This window comes from Bos mutus, chromosome 24 (assembly GCF_027580195.1).
Source record: "Bos mutus isolate GX-2022 chromosome 24, NWIPB_WYAK_1.1, whole genome shotgun sequence".
Lineage (NCBI taxonomy): Eukaryota > Metazoa > Chordata > Mammalia > Artiodactyla > Bovidae > Bos > Bos mutus.
In genome coordinates, this window is record NC_091640.1 from 46,857,389 (window position 1) to 46,875,239 (window position 17,851).

Here is a 17,851-nt window from a genome sequence, read left to right on the forward strand (position 1 = left end):
CATAGTATGTAAAAACCCAGTCGTAAAATCCCCAAAGAAATCCTTTCTGGTTGGTTAGTGGTGTTTCTTATCCACAACATCTTCCAGAGTGCTAGGCCATCGTCTACTGCTTGTTAACTTATCACTTTCCTTAGACAAATCCGTTCTGTCTCAAAGGGCCATCATTTTCTCCCTTCTCACAGGGAGATGACATGCAGCATCTTTGTTTATTCAGTGCTTCTTCTCCAAGGAGCCCCTTCCTTGAGCTATAGCATCACAGAGAGGAAAAGAAAGAAGCAAGAAATAACAGTTCATCTGTGTTATTTGATGGGTAAATTAGCAATGAGAGGAATAACAAATGTTGCATCTTTAATATTATCACTTAAAGTAATAGCCATGGAAGAAGTGTTTAACAAACACAATTAGGGCTAATTTGACCCGCTTCGACTACTGAGTATTCAAAAACTCAGGCCTGGGAGTCCAGAGGGAAACAAAATACTGAACAGGGCTATTAAAGTAAATGCCATCTTTAGATGTCTATTTAACTTGATGGTAGTTGGTACAAAGAAGGTACATGTTTGTGTGAAGCATGTTGAAACTCATCTTTTCTTTGTTAAACCCTAGTGAACTTTTTGGCCAACCCAATATTTGCAAAAGGGCTAGACATTTCACTATCCCTCTTAAAAATCATCCACGTGGTATGATCAAATTCTAGATTTTTAAAAGTCCTAAAATGTAGAAGAAAGCATAAGATCTGAAAGGTTTGGAAGGGTTTGTACACTGGGAATGTGCAAAAATGTACCAATGTAAACTGACTTCTTCCCATGTGGGCTCTCTCCTGTCTGGCGTGAGATCTCTACAGAAGTGTATACATGTGATCAAAGAGGTCAGCAGACATAACCCTGGGCTTTCCCCCAATAACTCCATGCATCTGCTGGGCTCCAGGAAGAAACTATGCTCTCTGAGGTCCTACCTTTCAGCCTCATGTCTTGACTGTCATCACCCTCTAGACCAGCATTTCTCCAAGAATGGTTTCCCACAGGGTCAGATCCCCCAAAATGGGATTTCATGGGATCTAATTTAACTCAGAGATACTGAGTTAAACACAGTTCAACTGATTTCCCCATGGCAGGACTTTTAAGTGCCTTCAAGATGCTTTTGTGTGTTCTGACTCTAAGAAAAGCTATGAGAAAGCAGTGCATTCCATATTTATTTGATCCCAGAATCCTTTACCTTAAAGAGCATCTTATAAGATCAATGTTCTATTTGAAAACTTTTTGCAAATAGTGGTTTGCATTAACTCATTCTGATCCAATAATTGCATCTTTCATTGTGATGGCATTCAATCCTACTTGTAGGCATTTAAAATCTTTTGTTTTTAAAAAAGTGACAACAGGCCCAAAATGAAGTCACTCATTCTAAGCCCATGTCATTTCACCAAGACTCAGTCAGTTCAGTTCAGTTGCTGAGTCATATCTGATTGTTTGTGACCCCATGGATTGCAGTATGCCAGGCTTCCCTGTCCATCACCAACTCCTGGAGTTTGCTCAAACTCATGTCCATCAAGTCAGTGATGCCATCCAACCATCTCTTCCTCTGTCATCCCCTTCTCTTCCTGCCTTCAATCTTTCCCAGCATCAGGGTCTTTTCCAATGTCAGTTCTTCGCATCAGGTGGCCAATACTTTATTGGAGCTTCAGCTTCAGCATCAGTCCTTCCAATGAGTATTCAGGATTGATTTCCCTTAGGATTGACTGGTTTGATCTCCTTGCAGTCCAAGGGACTCTCAAGAGTCTTCTCCAACACCACAGTTCAAAAGCATCAATTCTTTGGCGCTCAGCCTTCTTTATGGTCCAACTCTCACATCCGTACATGACTACTGGAAAAAACCGTAGCTTTGACTAGATGGACCTTTGTTGGCAAAGTAATATCTCTGCTTTTTAATATGGTGTCTAGGTTGGTCATAGCTTTTCTTCTAAGGAGCAAGTGTCTTTGAATTTCATGGCTGCAGTCACCATCTGCAGTGATTTTGGAGCCCAAGACAATCAAGTCTGTCACTGTTTCGATTGTTTCCCCATTTGTTTGCCATGAAGTGATGGGACCGCATGCCATGATCTTCATTTTCTGAATGTTGAGTTTTAAGCCAACTTTTTCACTCTCTTCTTTCACTTTCACCAAGAGGATCTTTAGTTCCTCTTCACTTTCTGCCATAAGGGTGGTGTCTTCTGCATATCTGAGGTTATTGATATTTCTCCCAGCAATCTTGATTCCAGCTTGTGCTTCATCCAGCCCAGCATTTCTCACGATGTACTCTGCATAGAAGTTAAATAAGCAGGGTGACAATATACAGTCTAGACGTACTCCTTTCCCAATTTGGAAACAGTCCATTGTTCCATGTGCAGTTCTACCTGTTGCTTCTTAACCTGCATACAGATTTCTCAGGAGGCAGGTAAGGTGGTCTGGTATTCCCATCTCTTGAAGAATTTTCCACAGTTTATTCATACATAACCTAATTGTAATTTCAACCTCTTCCAGGAATGTAATCTTAACCAGTCAGTCTGGAATTACCTGGTCAGTACTGGTGAGTTAATCTACCAGGTAGACTCTGCTGTTCCCCAAAGGAAGGTGACCTTCCCTAAAACAGTCCACTCTCTGCTCTTTGCTTTCCTGTTGTATCTCCTCCTGCTTATGAAAGTCTTCCACTTTGTATAGCTCTTCAGCGTTCCTTTCTATTTGCTAGGTGAGATGCTCGTGGATCCCTGAGTCACTGAACAAGAAGAGTCGGATCTTTAAATTTACCCATTTGAATTTTGTTTTTTAACAATAGTATGTCCATGTCTACTAGTGATCAGATTGTTTTGCTTGAAGTTGCTTCTCTCCATACAAAGTTTCACTAACCCATGCAATCCTGTCGAGTTTTTGATTCTCCACATGTGGCTGTTGGGTGATTCTGACACAACCAGGAAGGAAGCGCGAGGAGCAGGATTTGGTGGGTGCAGCGGGGCAGACCCAGGACTGACCCGGCAGGAGGTTACTGCGAGCACCCTTGGTCTTGCCCCGTCGATTTGGTGGGTGCAGCCGGGCAGACCCAGGTGCGAGCACCCTTGGTCTTGCCCCATCAATTTGGTGGGTGCAGCGGGCAGACCCAGGACTGACCCGGCAGGAGGTTACTGCGAGCACCCTTGGTCTTGCCCCATCAATTTGGTGGGTGCAGCGGGGCAGACCCAGGACTGACCCGGCAGGAGGTTACTACGAGCACCCTTGATCTTGCCCCGTCCACACCTTCTCAGGCTGTTTGGCTTCCTCAGACATAAATTGATTTCAGCCTGGCCTCCTATGGCATTACTTTTGCTTCTTAGGGTGCAGGTTGACATGGGAACTATAATTCTAAGACCATACTTTTTAAAATATAAAATTAACATAACCCTTTTACAGAAAATATGAGAGCTAGGATAAAATCACTCATAATTTCAGCACTGTGATTTAAGTATTATCATCTTTGTATAATCCTAATGGTGGAAGTGTTTTGGTTATTTGTTATCATTTGTTGCTGGTATATCCTTCTGTGGTAATTTTTTTCCCTGAGAGGGAAGTCGTTTTTATAATTTTAGCTGTTTACAAAAAGAATACATGTTCATCATAAAAATCATATTTTATATGCTTTGGTATTGGTTGAAAGTGAACAGTCCCCTATAATTGTACATACAGACACCACAGACACGTTACATATTATTTTGTTTTATGGCTTTTTTTTTCTTCTTTCACTTAATATATTGTGGACAACTCTGAAAATTCTACCTATTTCAGTATAGAATCCCACTGTGTGAGTGAGCTGTAATTTGTTTTTTAAGTTAATTTTTGAATTTTTTAATTGGAGAATAATTGCTTTATGATGTTGTGTTAGCCTCTGTTGTATAATAGTGTGAATCAGCGATAAGTATGCATACATCCTTTCCCTCTTGGGCCTCCCTCCCACCCCCATCCCACCCCTTTAGGTCGTCATAGAGCACCGAGCTGAGCTCCCTGTGCTATATAGCAGCTACCCACCAGCAATTTATCTTACACTTTTCTTCTTCTTGAGGGTTTTAATACAGCACCAACCCATCAGACCAAGCTCCTTCCACCATGGCTCCCAGCACGGACACTCGAGGTGGGGGACAGTTTTCCCTTTGGTGTTTGGCTGAAGCAGCGGAAGTATTATCAAAACAGCTTTGTGTCCTGATGGACCTCCCTTTGCCAGTCCTTTGTTTGAGGGATTTTCTTGGGGCTTTTGTCTGTGCCTGTCAGCAGTTTGCCGCCAGGTTTCTCCGGCGCCCCATGTGGGAGGTCTGTGGGAGGCAAGAAGGGCCTCCCTTCTTGTATGTGTATTTGTCTACCGAGAGCCAGGTACATTTTATAGGCCCAGTTCAAGTGCCCGCTACCCCATTTTCTTTTAAGTATCTTTCATCAGAAATGGCCTGTGTTCCTGGAACACTGCCCTGTCGTTCGCCTGGCCCTCAGCCCCCTCACCTCTTCCCAGTGTCTTCCTAGGTTTCGATGCTGCAGGGGTTTTGGTTGCAGAGCGTGGACTAGAGAGGGGCGGTCTTCTCTATCTTGACCGGAAGCAGTCTCTCACTCATATGTTTGATTCCCTCTTTTATCTCTCTATCCATCTGAAATGCGGTTATTTTGATTCCCTCTTTTATCTCTCTATCCATCTGAAATGCGGTTATGTTATAGTCTGTGTCAGTGGAGTCCAGTTCAGTTCTCAGTGTCTTCTGCAGACTCTCCTTCATGGTGGTTCCGCATGTTTCATAATTTTGGATGGTGAGCTTCCATTTAGTGAGGGGGATCTTGTACGCATGCCTCCACAGAAAATTTATGTCTGACTAGGTCAGGCTGTAGGCCACTGTAAGCTGACTTCTCAGCATAGGGTTTCTTCAGCCATGCGTGTGGGGGTGAGTAGTGGAGATTTTCAGTAAAGATTCCCCCTCCCCACAAAGCACAAGACAGACAAATTCCCTTCGTTCCTTCCACTTCCAGTGAGGGGATTTTTCTGACCCACCTGTGATAAAGGATGTGCCATCTAGTTTTTGTTTGTGTGTTTGTTTAATGTGATGGACTTTGTTTCCACCTACCATCTAGAATGGGTCCAAGGCCTTCTATGCTATCCCACATGTGGACTTTAAAATCCAAACTTTTTTGGTAACTAAGAGGCAAACACTCCTGAATCAACCACAGCTTCAGTCTCACTTGCCCAGCCTTGAGTTTTAGCTTCCTCTTCATTTTTAGGGCTTGAGAATTTTGGTGCCACTTCCTTGTGGACTCTTTTGTTGTGTATTCCAAAAAAATATGTCCTAGCAAGCTTTTTAAGGGACTTTATATCAAGAGATGTTTGAATGTCTAGCTCATCATCTTATTGGAAAAAGAAGCTTCCCATTTCTTTTCTCAATAATTGATCATATATTTTCTGGCAAGAGTAAGGGGGATATATTTCCTTTGTCAGTATTGTAGTAATTTGAAGTAGTTGCGATCTTTTATTATAAATGAGTGATGCTCTTAACCCCAACATCAGTAGGACATGGATCGAACTGACGGCTCTCCTCCTGGATCCCCTTGTCTAATGCTTGTAAGCTTATCCTCAGAATGAGAAGTACAGTCTCTGGAGATGAGAGACCCTATATGGAGATTCCATCTTTCACCTTATCTTCAAAAGCATTGCCCAGCCAAGTGAGTTGAATGAATCATTCCCTACAATCATCATTTCCATTATTTTTTTTACTAAAGATGAAAACAAAATGTTTTATTCCTGTGTTGGTTTTCTCTGTTAATTCTAGCTAATGATGATTATAAAGTGCTAGTTTTCAACAAAGCAGATTTACCTTCATAAATAAAGACTGGGCTCTAAGGAAGCCGATCATTTTACTTGAAGCCAGTAACCTTGAACTGAAAGCTTCTTTACTTACCGCAAGTAGTATCTATTGAGTACCTATTGTGAGTATTCTGTGTGATGGAAGGAGGAACCCAAGATATATGGTCCAGAGGCTGGCTATCTGATGGAACAGTGGATAAAACATAAACACAAATAACTAGGAAGTAAGGCTATAGCCAGCCATGTGGCTCGTACAGACAATACACAGGATAAAAGTATGTAAGGAAGAGGCCATTTCTGATGAAAGATACTTAAAAGAAAATGGGGTAGCGGGCACTTGAACTGGGCCTATAAAATGTACCTGGCTCTCGGTAGACAAAAGTGAAAGTTCCCACTAAAGAAAATGGCCTGAATAGACTCTCCCCTAGAACAGCAAAAGGTAAATTCAGACAAAAGCAGACAAAGGAGTTTGGTCCAACTGGGAAATGTAGGTAGGAGGAGTCAGCTCCTGCAGAGCTCAGTGCAATGGATGAAGTAGCCTTTGAAGCTTTGCTTGTTGGTGGTCATCTGCCAAAGCCCACGACAGTTCTGGAGTCTGTTCTTCAAGGATTGTCACGATCTCTTACTTTACGTTGGTTACGGACATTCTGCAAAGACTCCGCCTAACAATCTGAAGGTTGCTTTCCTCTTGCCACACTGAGATGGCTTGAAGTTAACGTTTTCATGATGGAATGAGCAAGCTGGAATTGTGTTTAATTTCCAAGTTCTGTTAACTTTGGGATGATCATTTTCCCAGGAACAACACAGTTTAACGGGAGACACAGACCAAGGGCTGAGGAAGGGCCCTGACAGATTGGCACAGGAGCCCAGGTGCTCAGGTGCGAGGTCCTGGCCCATGTAAACTGTCTAGGTGGCCAGTGGGCATTGCCACCTTGTCTCTCTCAGTGGGCACCGGTCCAGTGGTCAGGCTGTGAGGTCTGTGAGCCTTCACTGAGTCACAGTCTCTCTCGCTGGTTGCTTTTGACCTTCGAGGTGATGGAACTATGAAATGACCAAGATAAAGGAGATGTGAAAACAGAATAATTTAGGTTTAAAAAAATCAAAGTGTAGCAGCTAAAGGGAGTGTTTTCTGGTTGCCGCAGGTTAAATTTTTTCACATGAATATATTGGCAGAAAGAATGATTTCTGGGTACATTCCATTTGTCCTTTGTTTCCTCCCTTGTATGATTATATTATTATTGATGTCATTAAAAGTGCATTCATCAGGCCCGGCTGTCAGCGACTTGCACTTATTTTGTGCCCACAAGCAGTTTTGAGGTAGATCTCTTGCTTTAGGGCATTAGCTGATCAATGAGACCATCTGTCGTGAGGGATAGTTTTGCCCACCTCCCTCTGCTGCCTCCATTTTCCTGGGGCTTTCGGGGATCTGGTCTTCCTCTCACTAAGGAGTCCCTCCCGCTGGGGTGGAGAGACCAGAGGTGCCCCCACCAAACAGCCATCCTTCCGCAGCCCTTGCACTTTCCGGAGGGACAGCTGGTCCAAGGGGAGGCCTTGGGGGAAATATGGCGACTGCCCACCACCCCAGTGCTGCCGTTTCTCCAGCTTATTCTCTCTTCCTTCTTGGTTTTCAGGGGCTCAGGTCTTGTTTTATCTTTGAAGTTTACAGGGCCCAACATTCCTTCAGTCCAAGGCCCAGGCCTCCCTGTTATTATAGCCTATTATTTACATAGAAAGTGAAAGTGAAAGTCGCTCAGTTGTGTCCAGCTCTTTGCAACCCCATGGACTGGAATTCTCCAGGCCAGAATATGGAGTGGGTAGCTTTTCCCTTCTCCAGGGGATCTTCCCAACCCAGGGATCAAACCCAGGTCTCCCGCATTGCAGGAGGATTCTTTACCAGCTGAGCCACGAGGGAGCAATGGCACGCCACTCCAGTACTCTTGCCTGGAGAATCCCATGGACGGAGGAGCCTGGTAGGCTGCAGCCCATGGGGTCGCTGAGGGTCGGACACGACTGAGCGACTTCACTTTCACTTTTCTCTTTCATGCATTGGAGAAGGCAATGGCAACCCACTCCAGTGTTCTTGCCTGGAGAATCCCAGGGACGGGGGAGCCTGGTGGGCTGGCGTCTCTGGGGTCGCACAGAGTTGGACACGACTGAAGTGACTCAGCAGCAGCAGGGAGTTTATCACATTCATTTCTGTGTACTGGAGACTCAGCAGTTGACAATACACTTGCCAGGAGGGGAACGTTGCTGGACTGAATTCCTGAACGAGAGTCTAATGGCTTCTCTTCTCTGTTAGAAGATCTCCCTGACCCCCTCCTTTCGTCGCCCCTCACCCACCCTCCTCCTGCCGCCAGTCCAGGCCCAGCTCTCTGCTAACTGTCCAAAACAACTCTGGATTCACTCAGACTTACCAGGTGTTCACTCCATTTTGTCTTCTTGGAGGCATACTTTCCAGAACCTTCTTACCAGCTCCAAACTGAGTGGCTGTCCTCTGCACCCCGGGCCCCCATGTCATCCCTCTCTCTGTCAGACCTTCTGTTTCTCGGAGCCCGTGTGGCCCTTTGGTTCGGCTCCTCCTTTGGTTCTCCAGTACTTTCCCAATAAAGGGTACATGGGAGGTGATATTTTTTTAGGCTCTGCATGTTGGTTTGATCAAGATACTACATTGGAAATTATTTCCCTCCAGTCCAGGTTCAACGCACGATATTGGATGCTTGGGGCTGGTGCACTGGGACGACCCAGAGGGATGGTACGGGGAGGGAGGAGGGAGGAGGGTTCAGGATGGGGAACACGTGTATACCTGTGGCAGATTCATGTTGATATATTACAAAACCAATACAATATTGTAAAGTTAAAAAATAAAATATAAAAATTAAAATAAAACAAAAAAAAACGGAATTTTGAAGGCCCACCCTATTTTTTTTTTTTTTTAATTATCTCACTTTGCTGATGAGAAATCTTATTCTCCATCCATTGGATGCAACCCATTTTTCCTCTCTGGAAACGTTTATGGTCCTCTCTTGGTTCCCAGGGTTCTGAGAGCTCACCTTAACGTGACTTGGGGTCTCTCTGCCGCTCCTGTGCTGGTGTCAGTCCAGTGACTGAGGCACAGGCCGCGGAGCCTCACTGTTTGGGTTCAAGTCCAGGCCTTTCATTCACTCGCTTTGGCTTCAGGCAGCTACTCTTCTCTGCACCTGTTTCCTCATCTTTCATGGAGATGGTCGTGCCTACTTCATAGGGTGGATCTGAAAATTAAATTAATATCTGAAAAGTGCTTGAAACACTTGAAACACTCACCGCCACTTGGTGAGTGCTATTTAAGCATTAGTTTTTATTATTATTTCAAATGTAAAAAATAATCTCCTAGAGGGCTTCTCTGGTAAAGAATCCACCTACAATGCAGGAGACCTGGGTTGTATCCCTGGGTTGGGAAAATCCCCTGGAGAAGGGAAAGGCTACCCACTCCAGTATTCTGGAGAATTCTATGGATTGTATAGACCATGGGGTTGCAAAGAGTCAGACACATCTGAGCAACTTTCACTCTCTCCCTCAGAGGCCTGCAAAGTTCCTTTGACCCTGTGTCTGGAATATAAACGTTGGCCGTGAGAGGGAGGGGGCGCAGTTGTGCAAGTGGCTGAGTCTCTGATGAGATGAGTTTCCACAGGGTGAAGCTGATAAAGCAAATGTGAAAAAGATAGGTAATTGTTATTGCCAGGAAAGCGCCCTGGACTGGATTCTTAGCTCGGAGGAGAGTAATAGGTAAACAAAAAACATAATCTCTTAAGAAATCTGGTCCTTCCAATTTAGATTCAGATATATTTCCTTTTCAACTTAAAAGGAAATATCATGACATAGATTCAGAATGAGAGTAAGAAAAATGGGAAGATGCTTTGCAAAGTCTTGGTATCTTTAGGACAGAAAATTTGGTGACCATGTTACTCTTTATTAGTGGCTCAGCCAAACCAACACACAGGCATTTCCTAATTTCTTACACTGGAAAATCAAACAGATTTCCTTCCCATCTAGAAGATTGAAATTTTAACATACAAAGAGTTCACAAACTTACACTCAGAATGATATGTTTTTAATAAGTACTCAAGGTAACCAGAGCCGCAGTCATTGAGGGAAAGTTCCACTTTACATAATAATTCCAAATAATACATTTGGAATGGAAAATTTTTTAAATCGCCATTTTGCATCGCTCTCATGAAACAATTTATTCAAAGATCATCAACAGATGCTAAAATCACTAGTTGAAATGGCCTGGGGAAAGGGGTCTTCACACGGTGCCAAAGTAGTCTACTCAGAACACTTACTCCTTGCAAGGGATCTTATCCAATGCAGAGAGCCGTGGTCAGCAGATAATCTCAGTAACTAAACATCACATCATTAAAGTGAGATACACCAACATGTGGATTCCAATGTAATTAATACGAAAATGTATCATCTATGAAATATACTTGACAGAACTGTTTATCCTGAGTCTGATTAAGTTTTGAGATCTCACTTCCATCTTGGAGGACGGGGGACAGAGGAACCAGTTACCTGATACCACGAGGAAAACAGGTGAATCCAGAATGTAGGGCATTGTACAACTAGCCCTATCTTTTCAAAAAGAGGCCAAAGCAAGGAGACTGCTTTAGATTACAAGAGAACTAAGAGATAGAATCATACGTGATACATAATCTTTGATTGAATTTTGGTTGAAAAAAACTGTAAAAGATATTTGGAGGATGATTGGAGAGATTTTAATATGGAATAACCATTGGACATGTTATATAATGATTCTCTTAGTGTCATAATGATATTGTAGTTATATAAAAAGTCCTTTTAGGGGGAAATACACACTGAAGCATTTGGGGGTGGAATTTCATGATGGAATTTACATTGAAATAGTCTAATAAGAATAGATACATAGATATGAAGCAGATACGGCAAAATGTTAACTGTTAAGTCAAGATGGTAGGTATGTGGATATTTGTTGTTTTAGTCTATTTTTCTACTTGCTTGAAATTTTTACCAATATATTAAGAAATGTAAGGAAATGGCCCACAGATGCAAAATTGCACAAACCTGGCCTGATAGCGTTTTGAGAGGAGCAAGGGTCAGTGTTTCAAAGGGCCACATTTGCACTGGGCACCCAGGAAGGAGCATTCACCTTCACTCACAATGGAGTGAGATTGTCATTTGCTTCAGAATGTATGTGAGTTCCGGAAGAATTAGTGTCCTTCCCAGAGTACCCACGTTATTATCAGGAATAATGTACTCACTGGCAGGATCAGATTGGAAAACTGATGTTACAACTGCATTGGGAATGCTCACGTTTGGTTGTTGTTAGCTGGATTTATTTCCCCTCAAATTAAGTCACTTAAAAATTCACATGAGTTCTTTGGGGGATTTTTTTTTCTTTCTCCTTTTCTCTTTCTTTTATTCTCCCTCCTTCCTCCTTTCCTCTCTCCCTCCCTTTCTCTCTCTCTTTTTTCTTCTTTTTTAACTATTTCTTTCTCCCAAACAACACGAAGTGGTGGTGCTCTCCCCTCAAGCACAGATGTAGCATCACAGGGAAGATGCAGGATTGTCTAATTTGTTCTTCAGACACAGTTGTGGCTCATGAAGCGCGTTGACCGCCTCAAACCAGTTCCTCTGTTTCGGCCGTGATTCAGGGAGCTGGACTGTGCCATGTTGCGCCGCCTGGAGAAGAGGATTCTGGTGGACCTGCCGAGCCAGGAGGCCCGGGAGGCCATGATCCACCACTGGCTGCCCGCCGTGAGCAGGAGCAGCGCCCTGGAGCTGCGCGCGGACCTGGAGTACAGCCTGCTGAGCCGGGTGAGCCGCTGGGGAGGCCGCCCCGAGACCCTCTTCTCAGCAGGGTCATCTCGTGAGCTGTTCGGAGGCTGGAGTCACCTAGAAAAGATCCAGGCTACCCCCAACAACCCGACAGGCCTCTCCTCCATGAAGGAGTGAGCTCTTTGTCCCTTGCAAGCATTCCAGCAGAAAGAGATGCGATGAAGTGGAAATAGCATAGGGCTTAGACTCAGAGCCTCTGGTCAGATCCTGGCCCTGTCGCTTATACTAGCTGTGTGCCCTCGGGGACATCACGTCCTCTCTGAGCCCCAGCTTCTTCATCTGTAAAATGGGTAACAGGCCACAGAGGGTTACTGTGATGATTAAATGCACATCTTTCACAAACAGTAAAGCTTTAGGTCACCTGTCTGTTATCCCACAGCCACGGGTGTCATTGCTTGAAAGGACTCTTGAATGTGGTGTTCTCTGAGGTTCCTTAGAGACAGGTTATAATCTTATTTACAAGAATAAAAGTGTCCACAGAATTTGATCATCCTGGGATCTGGGCACAAAGGCCCCATTAGGCTGACTTGGGCGGGCCAGTCCTTCACCAGCATCTCCCCACCTTTGCTTGGATGGTATTAGGAAGCTGTTCGTTGCCCAGCTCCTTAGGTTATCCAGCCTCCCTCCCCCCAGACACTGTTTATCCGGGAACCTTTTATATAGTGTCCATGGGTGACAGACACGGAATCCAAACAGGGGCTCTGACACCTGGTCCTGCCTGTGAGGATGTAACCACCGCCGCGTTCTGCCTGCTGCCTAATGGCTCCGTCTGCGGGTGTTTCAGGAGACCGAAGGCTACTCTGGCTCGGACATTAAGCTAGTCTGCAGGGAAGCAGCTATGCGGCCTGTGAGGAAGATCTTCAACGCCCTTGAAAATCACCAGTCAGGTACGGTGAGGATGACAGCCAAGGGGCTCTGGGAGAGAAAATTGTTTAAAAATTTAGCTTTCGCCAGCAGGTGGCGCCTCGCCTCTGTTCCTCGTGGCTCCCTACACTGCCACTCGTTCTTTGGTGGAAATCTTCCTTCTGCACCCAACTCCTTTCTCCTCTTCTGTTCTGTTTTGGATCAACTTTGCCCCCAGGTGATAAACTCCTTAGGGCTCGGGCTTTTATTTCTCTGGTACACTATGTGGGGCTGGATCTATTTGCGGCACATATAAATATTAAATAATACTTTTTAACGATACATTTAAGTCAGATTTTGTGTATGGGCTTCAGGGGCTGAATTGCACATTAAAGATGTTTTCCCCCAACCTTCTTTAGCCTTGCCTGTTGCTGCATTAACCATTAAGAATGCTGCATTATGCATTGTCTTGAAAGAAGGTCTATTAGCGTTTCAAGAGCATTGATCACCATTAGGTCGATTGTTGAGCCCTTATTCTTGTGTTTCCATCTAGGGAGCAGCAATTTACCTGGGATCCAGCTGGATACAGTGACCACTGCCGACTTTTTGGATGTGCTCGCCCATACCAAGCCTTCAGCAAAAAGTCTGACTCAGAGATACGCAGCCTGGCAAAGTGAGTTCGAGTCTGTGTGAGGTCACATTTACGCTGACTTGGCCTCAAAGAAAACCACAGAGGCCTCCTCATTGATTAGTGTAAGTTTACAGGAAGAACAGAAAATTGGAATAGAAAACAGAAAATTTACCTTGAAGATTGGATTAATTTGGACAACTGTACTACTTTGGAAGTAGATATTTTCATGGTCAATGTCAGCAAAATACTGAAGATTCTAATTACAGGTATGTGTCATGCAGTGGAGACTTTTCTCACAGTGAGACCCCATAAAATTTCAATGAGTAATTTCTTGTAGTGTTCCTCCTTTGTGAACTGGCATTTTTCTTTTGAAGAATGTGTGGTTAGGAAAGTTGTGTTGGGATGCACAGGGTGGTTCTGAGTTGGGGAGCCAATCAGAAGTGGAGCTTGACAGACCATCTGACCAGCGGACAGTTCAAGGGTGGATAAAGGTGAGAGCATGGAAGGAAGCAGAGTTTGCTTCCTTCTTCTGACAATATTCTGAATCTCATCAGCTCTCCCTGATTCTGACTCCAGCCATTCTATCAGCAGAGCCAACTCCTAACAGACTAGCCCCACTCAGGAATGTCACTGGCCCATCTCAGAGTGAAAGTCACTCTTTGCAACCCCATGTAGTCAGTCCATGGAATTCTCCAGGCCTGAATACTGGAGTGAGTTGCCGTTCCCTTCTCCAGGGGATCTTCCCAACCCAGGGATCAAACCCAGGTCCCCCGCATTGCAGGCAGATTTTTACCATCTGAGCGACCAGGGAAGGCCATCTCTGGAGACGAGCTGATAGCAGTGGGGATAAGCAACCACTTTCCCCACCCACCAGTTGCAGCGTTTTGAGTTCTGGCCCCTGTTAACGTCTTCACATCTCACACCCTGTGTGTTCAGCCCTTCTCTTTCCATTGCCACAGCTCCTTGTTGGATCCAAAGCTTAGGATGGGATATCTGAGCTTCTGGAACAGTCCTCCCTGCTCTTAGGCTCCTCCTTAATCTTCTTATGGGGTTGGAAACAGCTGGAAACATCTCATTTAGAAACCCACAATCTGAGGCATCAGCTTGCAGATCCTGGTACATTTTGAAGGCTTTCACTAAGTAATGCTGTCCCTACCCCCACCTGGAATTTTCCCATGGTGGCCACCTTCTGTCGTCTCCCTTGCCTTCTTTTCTTCATCCCTACAAGTCAGACTCATTCAGAAAACACTTCCAGGAAAAAAAGGACATTTTGGCTAAATAGTCCAAAGGATCTCACCCTTTAAAAAAAAAAAACACATTGGGGTATTGATCATTTTGAATAGAATATTCTCAAATGCCTCTTAAGACATCATTTCATGGAAAATGTAATCAAATTGAAAATATACGCTTATAAAACGACTTTAAAAGAACCAAGAAGACATTTCATCTTAGCAGAAGCGCAGCTGAAACTTCTTCATGGTCACTAGGTAGGCCCTGAGCGGCACTGCTGACAGCTGGGATACAGAGGTCTCCAAGTTCAACGGCCTCACTGCTGTACTGCTTAATTTCCAAGAGCTGCCTTCTGTGCTTCTGGGTTGTTTTCTTTGCCTGGCTGTCAGCTGACATTTCTTACAGCTGTTAGGGCGTTCGCTTGTGGCTTTTGCCATCCTTTCTGATTTCATAAAATCTCAAGTGGGTGGAACCTCCACCTGAAAAGCAGGTGCACTGTATGTGTACTTAAGGTGTATTTAAGATACAGGGTACTTGACATGTACTACATGTGTACTTAACATGTCCTAGACGTGTACTTAAGAGTGAACCGGCAAAGGAGTGGAGGAGGGCTCCTGTGGACAGCATGCTTTGTGACAACAGGGCTGGACCCCTCAGCTTACTGCCCGAGAGTTTATGACTCTGTTCAGGTAAGTGTGGTTTGGCCATCCTTCCCACAAATCCATGTAATCTTCCATTTCCAAAGCCCACCTACATTTCCTTCCTCCATTCCTTTTGAGTATCTCCAAATTCATCTTTGGAGCACTTCTACCTACATTCAATCACATTCTCCTTTCCCCATTCCTTGGAAAATTTGTCTGCAAATGACCATGCATGACTGTTCTTAGATCATGCCTTTATTTTAGTGGCTTCTTCATCACTTTTACGGAGAAGGCAATGGCACCCCACTCCAGTACTCTTGCCTGGAAAATCCCATGGATGGAGGAGCCTGGTAGGCTGCAGTCCATGGAGTTGCTAGGAGTCGGACACGACTGAGCGACTTCAATTTCACTTTTCACTTTCATGCATTGGAAAAGGAAATGGCAATCCACTCCAGTGTTCTTGCCTGGAGAATCCCAGGGACAGGGGAGCCTGGTGGGCTGCCGTCTGTGGGGTTGCACAGAGTCGGACACGACTGAAGCGACTTAGCAGTAGCAGTCATCACTTTTATACATTATCTAATGACTTCCTGCTTTGGATGAAATGAAATGTAGCTTTTTCATTCCTCTGCCCCATCCATACCACACACATAAGTCTTTCCCTATCATCCTCAAATAGTTTTATTACAGTTTTAGGTTAACTCAATAATCATATTTTTTATGACATTGTTCATTGTACATTGTTCACTGCAGAGGCAAGAATTGGATCAGGTTATATTTCCTTTCTTGATGGGTTTTGTCTGTCTTGGAATTAATAACTGTCTCCTTTTTTTCATTTGCTTAATTTTCTTGGCAACATTCTGAGATTTGTCAGATGCCTATCAGTGTTGAGGGCTTCCCTGATAGCTCAGTTGGTAAAGAATCAGCCTGCAACACAGGAGACCCCGGTTCGATTCCTGGGTTGGGAAGGTCTGCTGGAGAAGGGATAGGCTACCTACTCCAGCGTTCTTGGGTTTTCTTTGTGGCTCAGCTGGTGAAGAATCTACCCGCAAAGAGGGAGACCTGGGTTCGATCCCTGGTTTGGGAAGATCCCCTAGAGAAGGGAAAGGCTACCCACTCCAGTATTCTGGCCTGGAGAATTCCATGAACTGTATAGTCCATGGGCTCGCCAAGAGTCAGACACAAATGAGCAACTTTCACTTTCATCAGCGTTCTCTTCTAAATGGCCAAACACATCAGGTAAACAACCTTAAGCCCATTCCCATGCACTCTGGTCCGGGAGGTAAGGGGAAGGGGACCAGAGGACCAGTGCAGCCTAAGCAGAGATTTACCTAATCCCGTTTTCAGCCCTGCATCTCACGCTGGCCCACCCCCGACTCTATAGTCTCCAAGGCCTTTATGTTCACAGGTCCACTCTCCCAGAGTAAACCTCCTCTCCTGCCTCGCTGAGGGTGCTCATCTGGCTACTTAGGGTGGGGAGGGTTTCTGGGCTTCCAGCCACTATCCCAGCTTTGAACCAATTCCTTGCTTCTCAAACTTGCCCCACACCTCATACCTCTCTGCTCAGTGTCTCCAAGCCTTGAGTCTTTGAGGTTGTCTTACAGGATGAATTCTGGTTTTTTGCTTTGTGCAGATTTTAGCACAAATGCTCCAACCTCTTCACAGATCCTAGACAACTGAACTCTGTCATCTACCGATGTCTCCTCTACCATTTTTGTGGGTTTATTCCAACTTTATTCCTCTCTTGAGTGGGGCTTTGAGAGATATCAACTAATACATGATTAATCTGCTGTTTAGAGTCTCTGGTTATTTTTTTAAAAGTAGACTAAAGTATGTCTAGAAGACAATGGCACCCCACTCCAGTACTCTTGCCTGGAAAATCCCATGGACGGAGGGGCCTGGTGAGCTGCAGTCCATGGGGTCGCTAGGAGTTGGACACGACTGAGCGACTGCACTTTTTCACTTTCATGCATTGGAGAAGGAAATGGCAACCCATTCTAGTGTTCTTGCCTGGAGAATCCCAGGGACGGGGGAGCCTGCTGGGCTACCATCTATGGGGTCGCACAGAGTCGGACACGACTGAAGCAACTTAGCAGCAACAGCAAAGTATGTCTAAGTTTATAGGGCTATAGGAGACTGGCCTGTTAGTCGATGGAAAATTTAACTTAATTCCACCTGGGGCATTTTCTTTTAAAGCAGAGGTCATAACTGAAATGCCTATAGAACTTTGAGCATAGTAACACATGGGTAAAGTAAGGAGAGGTGGGGACTGTGGTGAACTGCAGAGGCCAGAACTGTCCGAAGGACACAGCATCGACCTGGCTCCAACTGAACACGGAAATGCAGACCCTCTGACCTTCCCAGGAAAACCAGTCATGGATTTGCATTTGCCACCTCCTGGTAATTCAGACGCTGGCAGTTCAGGTTCTTCGCCCTTCACCCACGGCACTCATTCTGGCCATCGGGTGCCTTCCCTAGTTATCTAAAGGAACAGCAGCCTCATGCTTCCTGGCTCTGTTCTCCATCAGTTCTTGTCAGTAGCTCCACTGCATGACACAGTTGTGTGTACGGCTGATTGTCTGTTTACCCTACCTGAATGTTAGCACCATGGTTGTGGTACTTTCTGCCACTGCTATTGAATGGATGAAATGACAGAACACAGACTGTCTGAGCACTCTATGTGCTTCAGAGGCTGGACGTTGTGATTACTGTTCCCAAGCCTTTCGCTCACTGCACATCAGCTCTTCTCTGGGAGGACTTACACGACCACCTTGAACTTGCCAGAGCCCCTGGGACTTCTAGGTGCGCTGTTTACATGCTTTATTTCCCA

The 17,851-nt window shown here is 44.9% G+C and overlaps 1 protein-coding gene across 1 annotated transcript in view; it reads left to right on the forward strand.

Moving 5' to 3' along the window:
• Positions 1-17,559, forward strand: part of KATNAL2 (katanin catalytic subunit A1 like 2) — a 116,530-nt gene extending 98,971 nt beyond the window's left edge. The window contains 3 exon segments of the mRNA XM_005908075.3: positions 11,496-11,658; positions 12,464-12,566; positions 13,076-17,559. Coding sequence (XP_005908137.2) covers positions 11,496-11,658; positions 12,464-12,566; positions 13,076-13,215 — 406 coding nt within the window. The 3' untranslated portion in view covers positions 13,216-17,559.
• The last annotated feature ends 292 nt before the right edge of the window (positions 17,560-17,851 follow it).